The sequence below is a fragment of the Scyliorhinus canicula genome, chromosome 1, assembly GCF_902713615.1.
Source record: "Scyliorhinus canicula chromosome 1, sScyCan1.1, whole genome shotgun sequence".
Lineage (NCBI taxonomy): Eukaryota > Metazoa > Chordata > Chondrichthyes > Carcharhiniformes > Scyliorhinidae > Scyliorhinus > Scyliorhinus canicula.
The window spans coordinates 110,419,644-110,433,914 of NC_052146.1; the positions used below are offsets into that span (position 1 = coordinate 110,419,644).

Sequence of the window (14,271 nt, forward strand, 5' to 3'; positions counted from 1 at the left end):
GGCTGGACGCTCAGGATAAGAAGGTCCAGGCACTGGAGAAGACAGTGGAAGAGCAGGCGGATTTCCAAACGGTAGCGGACGTGCTACAGTGGGCCAAGAGCACGAAGAGCTGCTTATGGAACAACAGTGTCCTGCGCATCTACCAGGATCTGAGCCAGGAGCCAAGAGATCCTGTTTAAAAAGGTCAGGTTCAGGCTACTTTTCCCAGAGCGGCTTTGGGTCACATACCGGGAACAGTTTTGACGAGCCGGAGGAATCGATGGACTTCGCTAAGGGGCATGGGCTGGTGCCGAACTGAGGACCCATGGATTCAAGTTAGAGTGTATTAAGGGATGTTTGCATTTGTTCGCAGATTGCCCTTTGTGTTAGCGATGTCGTTCAGCATGTTCCTTTACTTAAAATTGGGGGTGTTCTTGTGTTTGTGTTTGTCTGTCTGAAAGTTTTAAAGTTAAAGCCAAAGGTATAGTTAAAGTTTAAGTTATTGGGTGCTGGGGGGCTGTTTGGGTTCTTTTTGCTATTTTTCTGGGAATGTTGGGAGGGGAGTGGGTGGTAGCGCCCACCTCATAACACAGTTTGAATTGCACTATTGTGGGGGCGAGCTTTGTTTTTGTTTGTTTTCTCTCTGTTTCGGTCCCTGAGCGATTGCTCGAACAGGGCTGTTCTGGGGAGGTGGTGTTGATGGGTGGGGGAGTGAAGGGACAATAGGTGGGAGACATGGTGGCGCCGGAGTTGAGAGCCACCAGGCTAGCTGCTTTGAGCTGGTGAACGGGAGCGAGGTGGGGGGTGTGTATACAGCCAGTATATGGCAGGGGTTAGGTTACATGGGGTTGTTACTTGGTGGGGGGGTGCCCTCCAACCAGGCTGATCACCTGGAATGTTAGAGGATTAAAAGGGCCGGTCAAGAGGGCACGTGTGTTCACGCACTTACAGGCTCTGAAGGCGGATGTAATGTTGCTGCAGGAGACACATTTGAAAGTGGCGGACTAGATTAGATTATGGAAGGGCTGGGTTAGCCAGGTCTTCCATTTGGGGCTTGACGCTAAGATCAGAGGGGTCGCGATCATGATTAAAAAACGGGTTAAATTTGATGCGGACAGCACAGTTGCGGATGGGGGTGGTAGATTTTTCATGGTCCGGGGCAAGCTCGAGGGGGTGAGGGTGGTCCAAGTGAATGTTTACGCTCCAAACTGGGATGATGTAGATTTCATCAAAAGGCTGCTGGGGAAAATCCTCGACTTGGATTCGCACAAGTTGATTATGGGTGGGGACTTTAATACAGTCCTCGACCCCGACCTGGACCGGTCGTGCTCCAGAACGGGCAGGGTCCCGGCAATGGCAAGGGAACTGAGAGGGTTCATGGAACAAATGGGGGGGTAGACCCCTGGAGAATCAGCCGGCCGACGGGGAAGGAGTTCTTGTTCTATTCACATGTTCACAAGGCTTATTCTCGTATTGACTTCTTTATTACACGTAGGGACGTTTTGGAGGGGGTGAGGGATACAGAATACTCGGCGATCACTATTTCGGACCATGCTTCACATTGGGTCAACCTGCAGGTCTACAAAGAAAGTTACCAGCGCCCACAATGGAGGTTAGAGGTGGGATTGTTGGCAGAGGAGAGGGTGTGTGAGAGAGTGGGGAAATGCATGCAGGACTACCTGCAGGTCAACGATACAGGGGATGTCTCAGCAGCGGTGCGCTGGGAAGCTCTGAAGGCGGTGGTGAGAGGGGAACTGATCTCAATCCGAGCCCATAGGGACAGAATGGAAAGGGCGGAGATGGAGAGACTAGTGCAGGAGATGACACGGACGGATAGGGAATATGCGGACTCCCTGAAGTATCTTAGGATTTGATCCAGTTTTATTTAATTTACGGTTGCCGGTTGTTGGTGAGACATTGCTGAAACTCAGTAGAAAAGCAAGTTTAAAACTTGTCAGGTGCAAATAAGAATTGTTTTATTCAAAGTTCATTGGTTACAACTTGAAAATGATTTAAAAGGTAGTTTGTAGACAATTTGATTTTCTTCAAAGAATCACAGGAATTATCTTCTGAGACAATAGTCTTAACACAACTTTAAAAGTCAAAGGCTGAAAATGAAATAGGAATACAGAACTCTTTTCTAATTCTCTTCCTTTACTTTCTCTCTCTCTTTTGTCTCTTTCCTGTCTCTTTCTTTCTCCACCTGTCTTTTCTCCGCCCCGTTTCTCTCCTCACTGCCCCCGTTTTCTCTCCTCTCCTCACTTCTAGTCTCTAGTCTCTCGTCTCTAGTCTTTCTGTCTGTCTTTCTGACTTTCTGTCTTGTTGTCTTTTCTCAAGTCTCTCTGACTTGTCTGTCTTCTTGCCTTTCTGACTTGTCTGTCTTCTTGCCTCTAGTCTTCTGTCTTAAAATGGTGGCCAAATTATCCATGGATATACTCTTTGATATCTGTCTTAAGCGATCCGATCACACCCCAATATAATCCTAATTGGTTTAAGCTATATTCAAAACACATTTGATTTGATAAAAAGCCGTCCATCCTCCCAATGCAACGCCACTTCCAATTGTTGCTTATCTGCAACAATTATGTCATCTCATCATGCTATTATTTCGAAAATATATATGAAACTGTATTTTGACACAGTTCTAAAATGTTTCAGCTTGCATACGTTATGGAATGTGGTTCAGGCTGTTATCACAAGTGGCCAGAATTCAGAACAATGGAACCTTTGATTATATCACCTTAAAACCCATGGGATTTTGCTGCTGCCCTTGAAAGAATGCGATGTTTTTATCAGTGGTTCTGTTTTTCCCAAACACATGTCTGAGTTTGGAAGTTGTATATTTCTTTCATTTTAAAACTGGGATTTAATATTTCTGTCTTAAACAGTCTTCTTACCTATATTAAGTGTATTTAAAATACCTGACTTCTACACTCCCCGAGGGCAGAGCTACTTGGGGAACGACGGAGATTGCAGGCGGAGCTGGGGGCGCTTTCCACTGGGAAGGCCGTAGAACAGCTCAGAAAGACCAAGGGCACGGTGTACGAGTATGGGGAGAAAGCCAGCAGAATGCTTGCACAGAAACTTAGGAAGAGGGAAGCGGCCAGGGAAATAGGGACGGTAGTGGACGGGGCAGGGAACCGGGTTGGGGACCCGGCAGGATTGAACAGGGTATTCAGGGACTTTTCCAGCAAGTGTATACCTCGGAACCCCCCACGGGGCCGGAGGGTATGAGGCGCTTCTTAGATGGGCTGACCTTCCCAAAGGTGGGCAGGGGGGTGGTAGAGGGGCTGGGGGCCCCGATTAGAGCTGAATAAGTAATGGGGGGCCTGAAGGCCATGCAGTCGGGTAAAGCCCTGGGGCCGGACGGGTATCCAGTGGAGTTCTACAAAACATTCTCGGGGATAGTGGGGCCGGTGCTGGTTAGGGTGTTTAACGAGGCAAGGGACAATGGGGTGCTACCCCCGGCGATGTCGCAAGCCACCATCTCGCTGATATTAAAACGGGATAAAGACTCGGAAGCTTGTGGGTCCTATAGGCCAATCTCCCTGATTAATGTGGACGCTAAGCTGCTGGCCAAGATCCTGGCGTCCAGAATCGAAGACTGCGTACCGGACGTGATTGTGGAGGACCAAACGGGGTTTGTTAAGGGCAGGCAGCTGGTAGCCAATCTAAGAAGGCTACTCAATGTGATTATGATGCCCCCGGAGGGCAGAGACGTGGAGGTAGTGGTGGCAATGGATGCCGAAAAGGCTTTTGACCAGGTGGAGTGGGACTATTTATGGGAGGTGCTGGGACGGTTTGGGTTTGGAGAAGGCTTTGTGGACTGGGTTACACTGCTATATCAGGCTCCAGAGGCTAGTGTGAGGACGAACATGACGACATCTGAGTATTTTAGACTACACCGCAGGACAAGGCAGGGATGACCCCTCTCTCCACTGCTGTTTGCGTTGGCCATAGAACCGCTGGCAATTGCTCTGAGAGGGGCAAGGGGATGGAAGGGAATGGTCAGGGGGGGGGCGGGCGGCGGAGGTAGAACACAAGGTCTCGCTCTACGCAGATGACCTGCTTTTGTACGTGTCGGATCCAGCGGCAGGGATGGACAGGATTATGGAAATCCTAGGGGTGTTTGGCCGGATTTTGGGCTACAAGTTGAACATGGCAAAAAGCGAGATGTTTGTGATGCAGGTGAGGTGTCAGGAGAGTAGGCTGAGGGAGCTACCGTTTAGGCTGGTTGGGGAAAGTTTTAGGTATTTAGGGATACAAGTGGCCCGTGACTGGGGCAAGATGCACAAGTTGAACTTGTCCAGGCTGGTGGAGCAAATGAGGAGCGAGTTTTGGAGGTGGGATTCGCTCCCGCTCTCACTAGCGGGGAGAGTACAGACGGTGAAGATGACGAACCTCCCGAGATTCCTGTTTATTTTTCAGTGTCTCCCTATTTCCATTCCGCGGTCCTTCTTTAAAAGAATGAATAAAATCATCCTGGGATTTGTTTGGGCGGGGAAGTAAAGAGGGGGATGCTGGAACGGAACCGTAGCGAGGGGGGACTGGCGTTGCCGAACCTCAGCAACTACTGCTGGGCAGCTAACATAGCCATGATAAGGAAATGGATGGTGGATACGGGGTCGGTTTGGGAGCGGGTGGAGGCTGCTTCGTGCAGGGGCACCAGATTGGCAGCCCTGGTCACGGCTCCTCTGCCGCTACTGCCGGCAAGGTACTCCACCAGCCCTATAGTGAAATGGAAATGAAAATCGCTTATTGTCACAAGTAGGCTTCAATGAAGTTACTGTGAAAAGTCCCTAGTCGCCACATTCCGGCGCCTGTTCGGGGAGGCTGGTACGGGAATTGAACCGTGCTGCTGGCCTGCCTGGGTCTGCTTTAAAAGCCAGCGATTTAGCCCAGTGTGCTAAACCAACCCCTGGCTAGTGATGGCGGCTCTGCAGATTTGGGGCCAATTGAGGAAAGTTTTAGGTATCTAGGGATGCAAGTGGTGCGCGACTGGGGTAAGATGCACAAGTTGAACTTGTCCAGGCTGGTGGAGCACATGAGGAGCGGGTTTCGGAGGTGGGATGCACTCGCACTGTCACTAGCAGGGGGAGTACAGATGGTGAAGATGACGATCCTCCCGAGATTCCTGTTTATTTTTCAGTGTCTCCCTATTTTCATTCCGCGGTCCTTCTTTAAAAGAATCAATAAAATTATCCTGGGATTTGTTTGGGCGGGGAAGTCCCCGCGGGTAAAGGGGGGGATGCTGGAACGGAACCGTAGCGGGGGGGGACTGGCGTTGTCGAACCTCAGCAACTACTGCTGGGCGGCTAACAAAGCCATGATAAGGAAATGGATGGTGGGTACGGGGTCGGTTTGGGAGAGGGTGGAGGCTACTTCGTGCAGGGGCACCAGCTTGGCAGCCCTGATCACGGCTCCCCTGCCGCTCCCGCCGGCCAGGTACTCCACCAGCCCTATAGTGGTGGCGGCTTTGCGGATTTGGGGCCAATGGAGGAAGCATGCGGGGGAAGTGGGAGCATTGGTCTGGTCCCCAATATGTGACAACCACCGATTTGTCCCGGGGAAGATGGATGGCGGGTTTAGAGCGTGGCGGAGGTGGGAAGGATGGGCGACTTGTTCCTGAAAGGGAGCTTCGCGACATGAGGGCGCTGGAGGAGAAGTTCGGGCTGGCGAGGGGGAATGACTTTTGATACTTGCAGGTGCGGGATTTCGTACGGAGACAGGTCCCGTCCTTTCCGCGCTTTCCTCCAAGGGGGATCCAGGACAGGGTAGTTTCCAGGGGTAGGAGAGGGGAGAGTCTTGGATATTTATAAGGAGTTTATGGGAGTGGAGGACACAGGGACCGAGGAACTGAAACTCAAGTGGGAGGAGGAGCTTGGTGGGGAGTTGGAGGGAGGCGTATGGGCAGACGCTCTGAGGAGGGTAAATGCAACCGCAACATGTGCCAGGCTCGGCCTGATTCAGTTCAAGGGGGTTCACCTGGCCCACATGACGGTGGCCTGGATGAGCAAATTCTTTGGGCTGGAGGACAAGTGTGCTAGATGTGGGAGAGGACCAGCGAACCATGTCCACATGTTCTGGGCGTGTCCAAAACTCAAGGGATACTGGCAGGGATTTGCGGACGTCATATCCCGGGTACTGAAAACAAGGGTGGCGATGAGTCCAGAGGTGGCGATATTTGGGGTGTCGGAGGACCCGGGTGTTCAGGAGGGGATAGAGGCAGACTTTGTGGCCTCTGCTTCCCTGATAGCCCGGCGACGAATACTGTTGGTCTGGAGGGACACAAGCCCCCAAAGACCGAAGTATGGCTGTCGGACATGGCAAGCTTTCTCGGCTTGGAAAAAATCAAGTTCACCTTACGAGCATCACTATCGGGGTTCGTCCGGAGGTGGCAACCATTCATCGCGGGGAACTAATCGTCAGCAGGGGGGGGGATAGGCGGGTCTATTTGCGAGAGAGAATAGAATAGAATAGAACAGTACAGCACAGAACAGGCCCTTCGGCCCTCGATGTTGTGCCGAGCAATGATCACCCTACTTAAACCCACGTAACCCGTAACCCAACAATCCCCCCCATTAACCTTACACTACGGGCAATTTAGCATGGCCAATCCACCTAACCCGCACATCTTTGGACTGTGGGAGGAAACCGGAGCACCCGGAGGAAACCCACGCACACACGGGGAGGACGTGCAGACTCCACACAGACAGTGACCCAGCCGGGGATCGAACCTCGGACCCTGGAGCTGTGAAGCATTGATGCTAACCACCATGCTACCGTGAGGCCCTTTTATTTGGAACTGTTATTTGCACCACGTTTTTTGTCATTGGTATCTGCACACTAATGTATATTGCTACTGTTACAATGCCAAAAAATACCTCAATAAAATTGTCTGTTAAAAAAAAAGGCTTTTCTTATGCAATGAGAGATTATAAACTGTTCTCGGAACGGAGGAAATATAGCAGTTATTGGAATGTAGCATTTAATTTGTCTTTAAATTAAACATATTAGGGCAGCACGGTGGCACAGTGGTTAGCATTGCTGCCTACGGCGCTGAGGACCCGGGTTCGAATCCCGGCCCTGGGTCACTGTCCGTGTGGAGTTTGCACATTCTCCCCGTGTCTGCGTGGGTTTCGCCCCCACAACCCAAAGATGTGCAGGTTAGGTGGATTGGCCACACTAAATTGCCCCTAAAATTGGAAAAAATAATTGGGTACTCTAAATTTAAAGAAAATAAAAATTAAACATATTATTTGAAAGCCATTTAAACTCATTGCATGAGGAGAGGCTAAAAGGCACGGTTGCCTCTGGAGGAAGAAAAAGCAACCAAATAGTGTCAAAACGTATTTTAAAAATCAGAGGAAACTTGAGCAAAACTCTTGAACTTTCATTAGTTCCAGAGAAAGAGGCCAAACTGCAAGCCTGATTTTCGATGTTGTCCATTGCCAAATGTAGTTGGCATGTTGTTAATTATGTAAGCACAGGCCAAATTAACTTCTATTTTAATGAAATGAAATGAAATGAAAATCGCTTATTGTCACGAGTAGGCTTCAATGAAGTTACTGTGAAAAGCCCCTGTTCGGGGAGGCTGTTACGGGAATCGAACCGTGCTGCTGGCCTGCTTGGTCTGCTTTCAAAGCCAGCGACTTAGTCCTGTGCTACAGAAATAATGATTAAAGGGATTTCATACAAAGCATCACATGTTGTCTTTGCAGGTTAGTTTATTATGCTGATTAGATTTAGGGTTCCCTCAGTCCCAGAAGGCAGCTGCATGACAGGAGCACATGTTGGCGATGTCAAGTGTGGCTCCCCATGGAGTTTTCACTTTAATCTATGTACTCGTTTTCTTGACATCTGGTTAAAAATCAACCAGATTCACAATACAAATTAGTCTTTTTTTAAATGCTTTTATTCTCCATTTTCCTTCAAAATTTACACCCCACCAACAAGTAGTAAACAGTAACAGACACAAAGTCAACACCCTTAACATCAACAACGATCCCATCCTCCCACCACCCCAACCAACGGCCCACCTGTCAATATATGCATCAAATAAAACAAACCCTCCCACGGTGGGAAAGAAAACAAAGACGAAAAAGAGAAAGGAGTCTGGAATTGCACATGGTCACCATTAACCTATAGAGTGTCCCCCCACCCCGACGACATTCAATGCCATCCAATCTCCAAAAGAGTACCGTAAATGACACCCAAGAGTTGTAACCCCCCCCCCCCTCCCCTTCCTCTTGTAAAAATCCTCTCCCCCCCCCCTCCCCTCAACCTCAGTTCCTTCCCCCAACTTTCCATGCCGGCTAGACCCCTCAGACCCTGTTCTGTTCTGCCAGGCTCCAATGGACGCTGCCCTCCCCCCCACCTCACCCTCGTTCACTGGCCGGCTTAAACCGGCCAGCGTGGAGGCCCCCGCCCAGGTCTCTTTCCCCCTTGCCCGGCCCCAGGAAAAACCCAGAAGTCCCCTTTAGCACACAAACCCCGCATACACACCCACACCCCAAGGAACCCTCATTACGACTGAAAGTCCCATTTCTTCCCTTCTCCAAATATATACAACGTTGGCTCCTATAGCCCATACACCAGCACGCAGTGAAACAAAAAGAGGAGAAAAAATACAGTCATGAGGCTACATCGGTACACGACCATTTCTCAATTCTGCCACAGTCCTTCTGCCTTCGCAAACTCCTCTGCTGCTTCCGCCGTCCCAAAATAAAAGTCCTTGAACTTGTAGGTCACCCTCAGCTTCGCTGGATATACAATGCCGCACTGCACCTTGCTAATGTACAGTGCCCTCTTCTCCCGGTTGAAGGCAGCCCGCCTTCTCACCAGCTCCACCATAAAGTTCTGGTATACACGTATACCAGCTCCAGCCCACTGCACCACCCGCTTCTGCTTAGCCCAGCACAGGACCTTCTCCTTTACACTGTACCTACGGAAGCACAGAGTCACTACTCTTTGCGGCTCACTCGCTTTTGGTACAGGCATCCACGACCGATGAGCCCGATCCAGTTCATATCAGGAGGGATCCTCCCCCTCCCTCAATAGTTACGCCAGTATCGTGGCAAAATACTCAGTCGGCCTCGGCCCTTCCACTCCTTCGGGCAGCCCCATAATCCTCAAATTCTGTTGCCTGGATCTGTTTTCCAGGTCTTCTATTTTGCCTCGCAGATCCTTGTTGATCTCTATCACCTTCCACATCTCCTTCCCCATCGAGGTAAGTTGATTACTATGCTGCAGTAATGTCTCTTCCACACGGGGAGCACGGTAGCACAAGTGGATAGTACTGTGGCTTCACAGTGTCAGGGTCCCAAGTTCAATTCCCCACTGGGTCACTGTCTGTGCGGAGTTTGCACGTTCTCCCCGTGTCTGTGTGAGTTTCCTCCAGGTGCTCTGGTTTCCTCCCACAGTCCAAAGGCGTGCAGGTCAGGTGGTTAGTGACCAAAAAAGGTTAGATGGGGTTATTGGGTTGCGGGGGTAGGGTGGAAGTGAGGGCTTAAATGGGTCGGTGCAGACCCGATGGGCCGAATGGCCTCCTTCTGCACTGTATGTTCCTTCAGCGCCTCGCCTTGCTCCCGCACCTCCGCCATTGCGCCCGCCATCCTCACCGGGGTAATCGCCTCCTCCACCAGCACTTTCCAAACCGCCCCATCTCCTTCCTCATTGCCTCCAAGTGTTTTGTAAACTGCCTTTCGACTTCCACGGCTATCACTTCTTATTTCTTCAGTGGTAAGCAATGCGGCCTACCCTGGTGCTCCAGCCTCTATTTTCTTTACTGACCCCGCGGTGACCTTTCCACTCCCCGACGGACTTTTAGCCGCTTTTTTCACGGACGTTTTTTTGATGATCTTTGACATTTCCCCTCCCTGTGCTGTCTCCGCTGCCTTTAGGACCGGGCGTTACGCCCCGACAATGCCGTTCCAGAACGTGAGCCCTCCAACGCGCGGCTGCCTCCCGCCCGCCGTCACCGGAAGTTCTAATACAAATTAGTCTTGCAGTTCTTCGATGCAACTTCTCAAATTCTGCATGAGATTCCCAAGTTTGCTTAAGCTCAAATTAACAAACATCGTGCACATCAACCATTAAAGATCCCATACCAATTATTCAAAGATGAAAAGGCAGATCTATGGATGTCTTGACCTGACACATTTGCTCTATCTTGTACAGTTTGTCTTTGTTATCTATGATCATTGCACGCAGACATGCCCAGATTTAATACCACACCGCTTATGAGAAGCCCTGGTTGTGTAAAGGTGAGTTCAAAGGGTGAAATCTCTCTGGTCTCTCACTAACAGAAGCACTGAAGAAAATCCAGGTATGTGTAGGCTGGATGCCAAAATAATTATTGCAAAATGTTGCACACCTTTGGGTTGTGCGGGTGAGACCCATGCACGCATGGGGAGAATGTGCAAACTCCACGCAGACAGTGACCGGGGCCAGGATTGAACTCGAGTCCTCGGCACTGTGAGACAGCACTCCTCGATTAAATGTTGCTATAAACTTCTGCGCTCCAAGAACAAGCTCAGCTTATCTAGACTCTCCATACAACTCAAATCTTTCAACGCTGGTACCAATCTAACAACAAAATTATTTCTAAAGTATAGTATCAATTGTGGCCCAGGTGGTAGCAATTGTGTTTCCGAATCAGAAGGTTGTAGGTTCAAGGTCTATTACATTACAAAGTACTTTATTTGTAGTAAAGCGCTTTGTGACAATCTGAAATCATGAACAATGAGAGAAAATGCAAGTTTTTTTTAAGGGTGCTGCCTGGAATTGGCACGATACTCCGGCTGAGGCCTAACATCTGTTTTATCAAGGTGGAGCATAATTTCAGGGGGCTGGGTTAGCTCAGTTGACTAGACAGTTATAGCATGAGAGTCAGAAGAATTTCCAACAGCACGGGATCTGATCCCTGTTCCTGCTCAGATAGACTTGGGGCCTACCTCCTTGCCCTGCCTTCTAGCAAAATCATGATATAAACAGTGATTTAGCAATTTTCAAATTGGAGAAGAGATCAAGCATAATTGCCTCGCTTTTGTACCCTACCCCTCTATTGATAAAGCTGAGGATTTCAAATGCCTTTCGCAACCTTCAGCAATTTGTTATTCACCCAAAATCTCTCGGTTCTTGCACCTTTTTAAAACTGTACTATCCGGTTTGTATTGCATCACATTGCATTACTGGCAGCAGTAATATTGGACCAGTTTTATGATGTTACTGGCATTCCAGAGTCAACTACTAAGATAGGTTACAATACTTGAACATAAAAGTTGTATGATAAAATGCAAAACATACAGCATGTCCACACAAATTATGCTAGAGTTATCATGGTGCTTTCAACCATTCAATCCAACACACTAACATCTGCAAGGAATAAAATTATGCCAAGGGATGGCTTGGGATGACAAAGCCAAATCCCTCCTCCCAGGGAAATTTCACGGGGAATGATAAGGTTGCCACTTTTAATCCACATTCCTTCAACAGAGCTGTCATTAAGGAGGCCAAAGGGGATCATTTCATTGCTTTAACGGGTCTGGTGCAGCTCTGCAGTATGTTACATATGTTTGTAGCCACTGTGTCCTCCAAAATCTTACCACACAAAAAGGTTACATTTGCGTTTTTGGGTAGGCAACTCTAGCTGCTTTGGAGGCATAACTACCTGGAGGAAAGGACCAACACAACTTTCAATCAGAAAATATTTATGCTTTATTCGCTCCACAGCCGGAGACTTCTCAGCTATTAAAGAAAATAGGCAGTCAATCTATAGTTGGTGAGTGTAGAGGTAGAAACTTTCAGCCTCAATCGCCAGGATATCAGTGTTGATATTATACTGTAGTACAGAATCATATATCGAAAGACTGAAACTTGATTATAAAGTTCAGCAAGTTTGAAATCCTACAGTTGCCAGTTTATTATTATTTACCTTTTCAGCAAACTTTGGATTGCCTGACACTTCACTCAGGTGCACGAATTCCAGGTGTAAGGTGCCAAGTTCTGCCAGAATGCTACTTCCCCCTGAGGCCCAGCCCCAGTTCCGACCAACTCCACTGCAAAACACACACAAGAATTTTAATGTTGTCATTTAGGAGAAAGCAACGAGGCAAGGGACAGATTTACTGGAAAATAACATTGAACAAACAATAAATCAGTCAAAAACAAGTGAGTGCAATTTTACTATGGTTGCTGATCTTTCTTCTTTGGTTGAAGAATCACAAGACCACATCAGGAATTGGATAGAGAGTGGCCATAAAAGGGATAAGAAAAAGGTGTAATCAAATCACAACATTGAAAAAGGTACAACAGAATAATAATTCTAACAGATCAGTGGTGTGGATGAGCTGCACAGAAAGAGAAAGGAAATTAGTTGGTCATCCTGTCTCTTCCTGCTTTACTCTATTTACTAACAATACATCAATGCTTAATGGACAAAAATAATCGGTCCAACTTCTTACTGGAATAATAAAAACAATTTGAATCATCCCGGAAGAGTGGCATTCATTTTGCATTTGGGACACATGCGCGCTCAGATATAGTCCCTAGAAGTGGCCCCAGTTGACAAAACCCATAACGGAATGAATACCCCAACAATAAACAGCTGCATTGTGTCCAAATCAGGAGTCATGAGATTCTAAGTTACTTTTTATTTTGGTCAATAAAACGGGAGGGGCTGCGCAGCAGAACGGGTTCACTTTGATTTGAAAACTGTGTTCAACTAGTGGAAGGGGTGAATTCAGTGAGGGACTTATGCTGGGATCGTGTTCTGCAGCCACTATGCTCATGCTTAGTTATTCCAAGTCCCCACTGGGTCTCTGGAGAGCTGACAGTTTTCTTATGACTGTGACACCTGTGTCAATCTCTCCTTTGCTCCAACATATCCCAGTCCTTCTATTCTTTAAATAAATAAAGTTAGAGTACCCAATTCCTTTCCAATTAAAAGGCAATTTAACGTGGCCAATCCACCTACCAGGCAAATCTTGGGTTGTTGGGGTGAGACCCACACAGACAGGGAGAATGTGCAAACTCCACACGGACAGTGTTCTGGGCCAGGATCGAACCCGGGCCCTCAGCGCCGAATTGGTCCTTCTATTGTGCCCCTCCTTCATTCGCCTCTCCCAATATATAATTACATTTAGTTCTGTAGAAGGGTCATATGGACTTAAAATGTCAACTCCTGTTCCTCTCTCCACAGATTCTGCCAAACCTGCTCAATTTATCCAGCATTTTCAGATTTCCTGTGAAATGTGGTTGATGAGAAAATGACCGCAGGGTTAAAATGTCTGAGTAATTGAGCTGCTGGTAACCAGACTGGTATGAATGTTTCAGGGCCAGATTCAAAGATGCTGTGTGGCTTTGGATGTCATGTATGTGAGGCTCTGTGTCCCCAATTCAGTTTAGAAAACAGGCACCCTAATCTTTGTGCTATACATTATTTGGTTCTATGCTCCAGGGTCCCAGGTTCGATTCCCGGCTGGGTCACTGTCTGTGTGGAGTCTGCACGTCCTCCCCCTGTGTGCGTGGGTTTCCTCCGGGTGCTCCGGTTTCCTCCCACAGTCCAAAGATGTGCGGGTTAGGTGGATTGGCCATGCTAAATTGCCCGTAGTGTCCTAATAAAAGTAAGGTTAGGGGGGGGTTGTTGGGTTACAGGTATAGGGTGGATACGTGGGTTTGAGTAGGGTGATCATGGCTCGGCACAACATTGAGGGCCGAAGGGCCTGTTCTGTGCTGTACTGTTCTATGTTCTATGCTTCAATGCTTACACCTCATTTGTCATAGTTTTTGTGGAAACAAAAACGCGATGTTTTAACAACATTTATTGTAAATCACATCAACAAATCCGTATAGTAGTAATTTGAATCTAGTGATGTTAATTTAACTGCTGTGCTACAGATGAACATTTTTATGGATGAGCATACATAGTCATATTTAAATCCAGTGCTATTTAATACACTCCTTAAAGCAGAGTAATCTTACTTCGCCCTACAAATTTTTTTATCAGTGCTCTTCTTTCTGGAAGATGCCTCTGTAAAGAAGGACTACTGCTTTTTAAATCCTCTTGGGAGTGCCTCTCTTCTGCTCTAAAAAGACATCACCCATACCTCATTAAAGCTGATCCTTTCACCACTGTTAAAAAAAATGCGTCGGACAGTGTCCATTGTGTAATATCAAGTCATAGTAGGTATACCTCAGCTCCCACATGGTATGAATTGTGGTGACAAAATAAATAATCTATTAAGAAATTGTGTACACGACATCCGGTGGCGTGGGAGAGCAGGGTGGCCA

At 48.0% G+C, this 14,271-nt stretch overlaps 1 protein-coding gene across 2 annotated transcripts in view; it reads right to left on the minus strand.

Moving 5' to 3' along the window:
* Positions 1-14,271, minus strand: part of LOC119966199 (mannosyl-oligosaccharide 1,2-alpha-mannosidase IA-like) — a 345,095-nt gene that overhangs the window by 69,727 nt on the left and 261,097 nt on the right. For both annotated transcript variants that reach the window (XM_038797530.1, XM_038797540.1), the window contains exon 6: positions 11,915-12,038. In XM_038797530.1, coding sequence (XP_038653458.1) covers positions 11,915-12,038 — 124 coding nt within the window. The remainder of the gene's footprint in view (positions 1-11,914; positions 12,039-14,271) is intronic.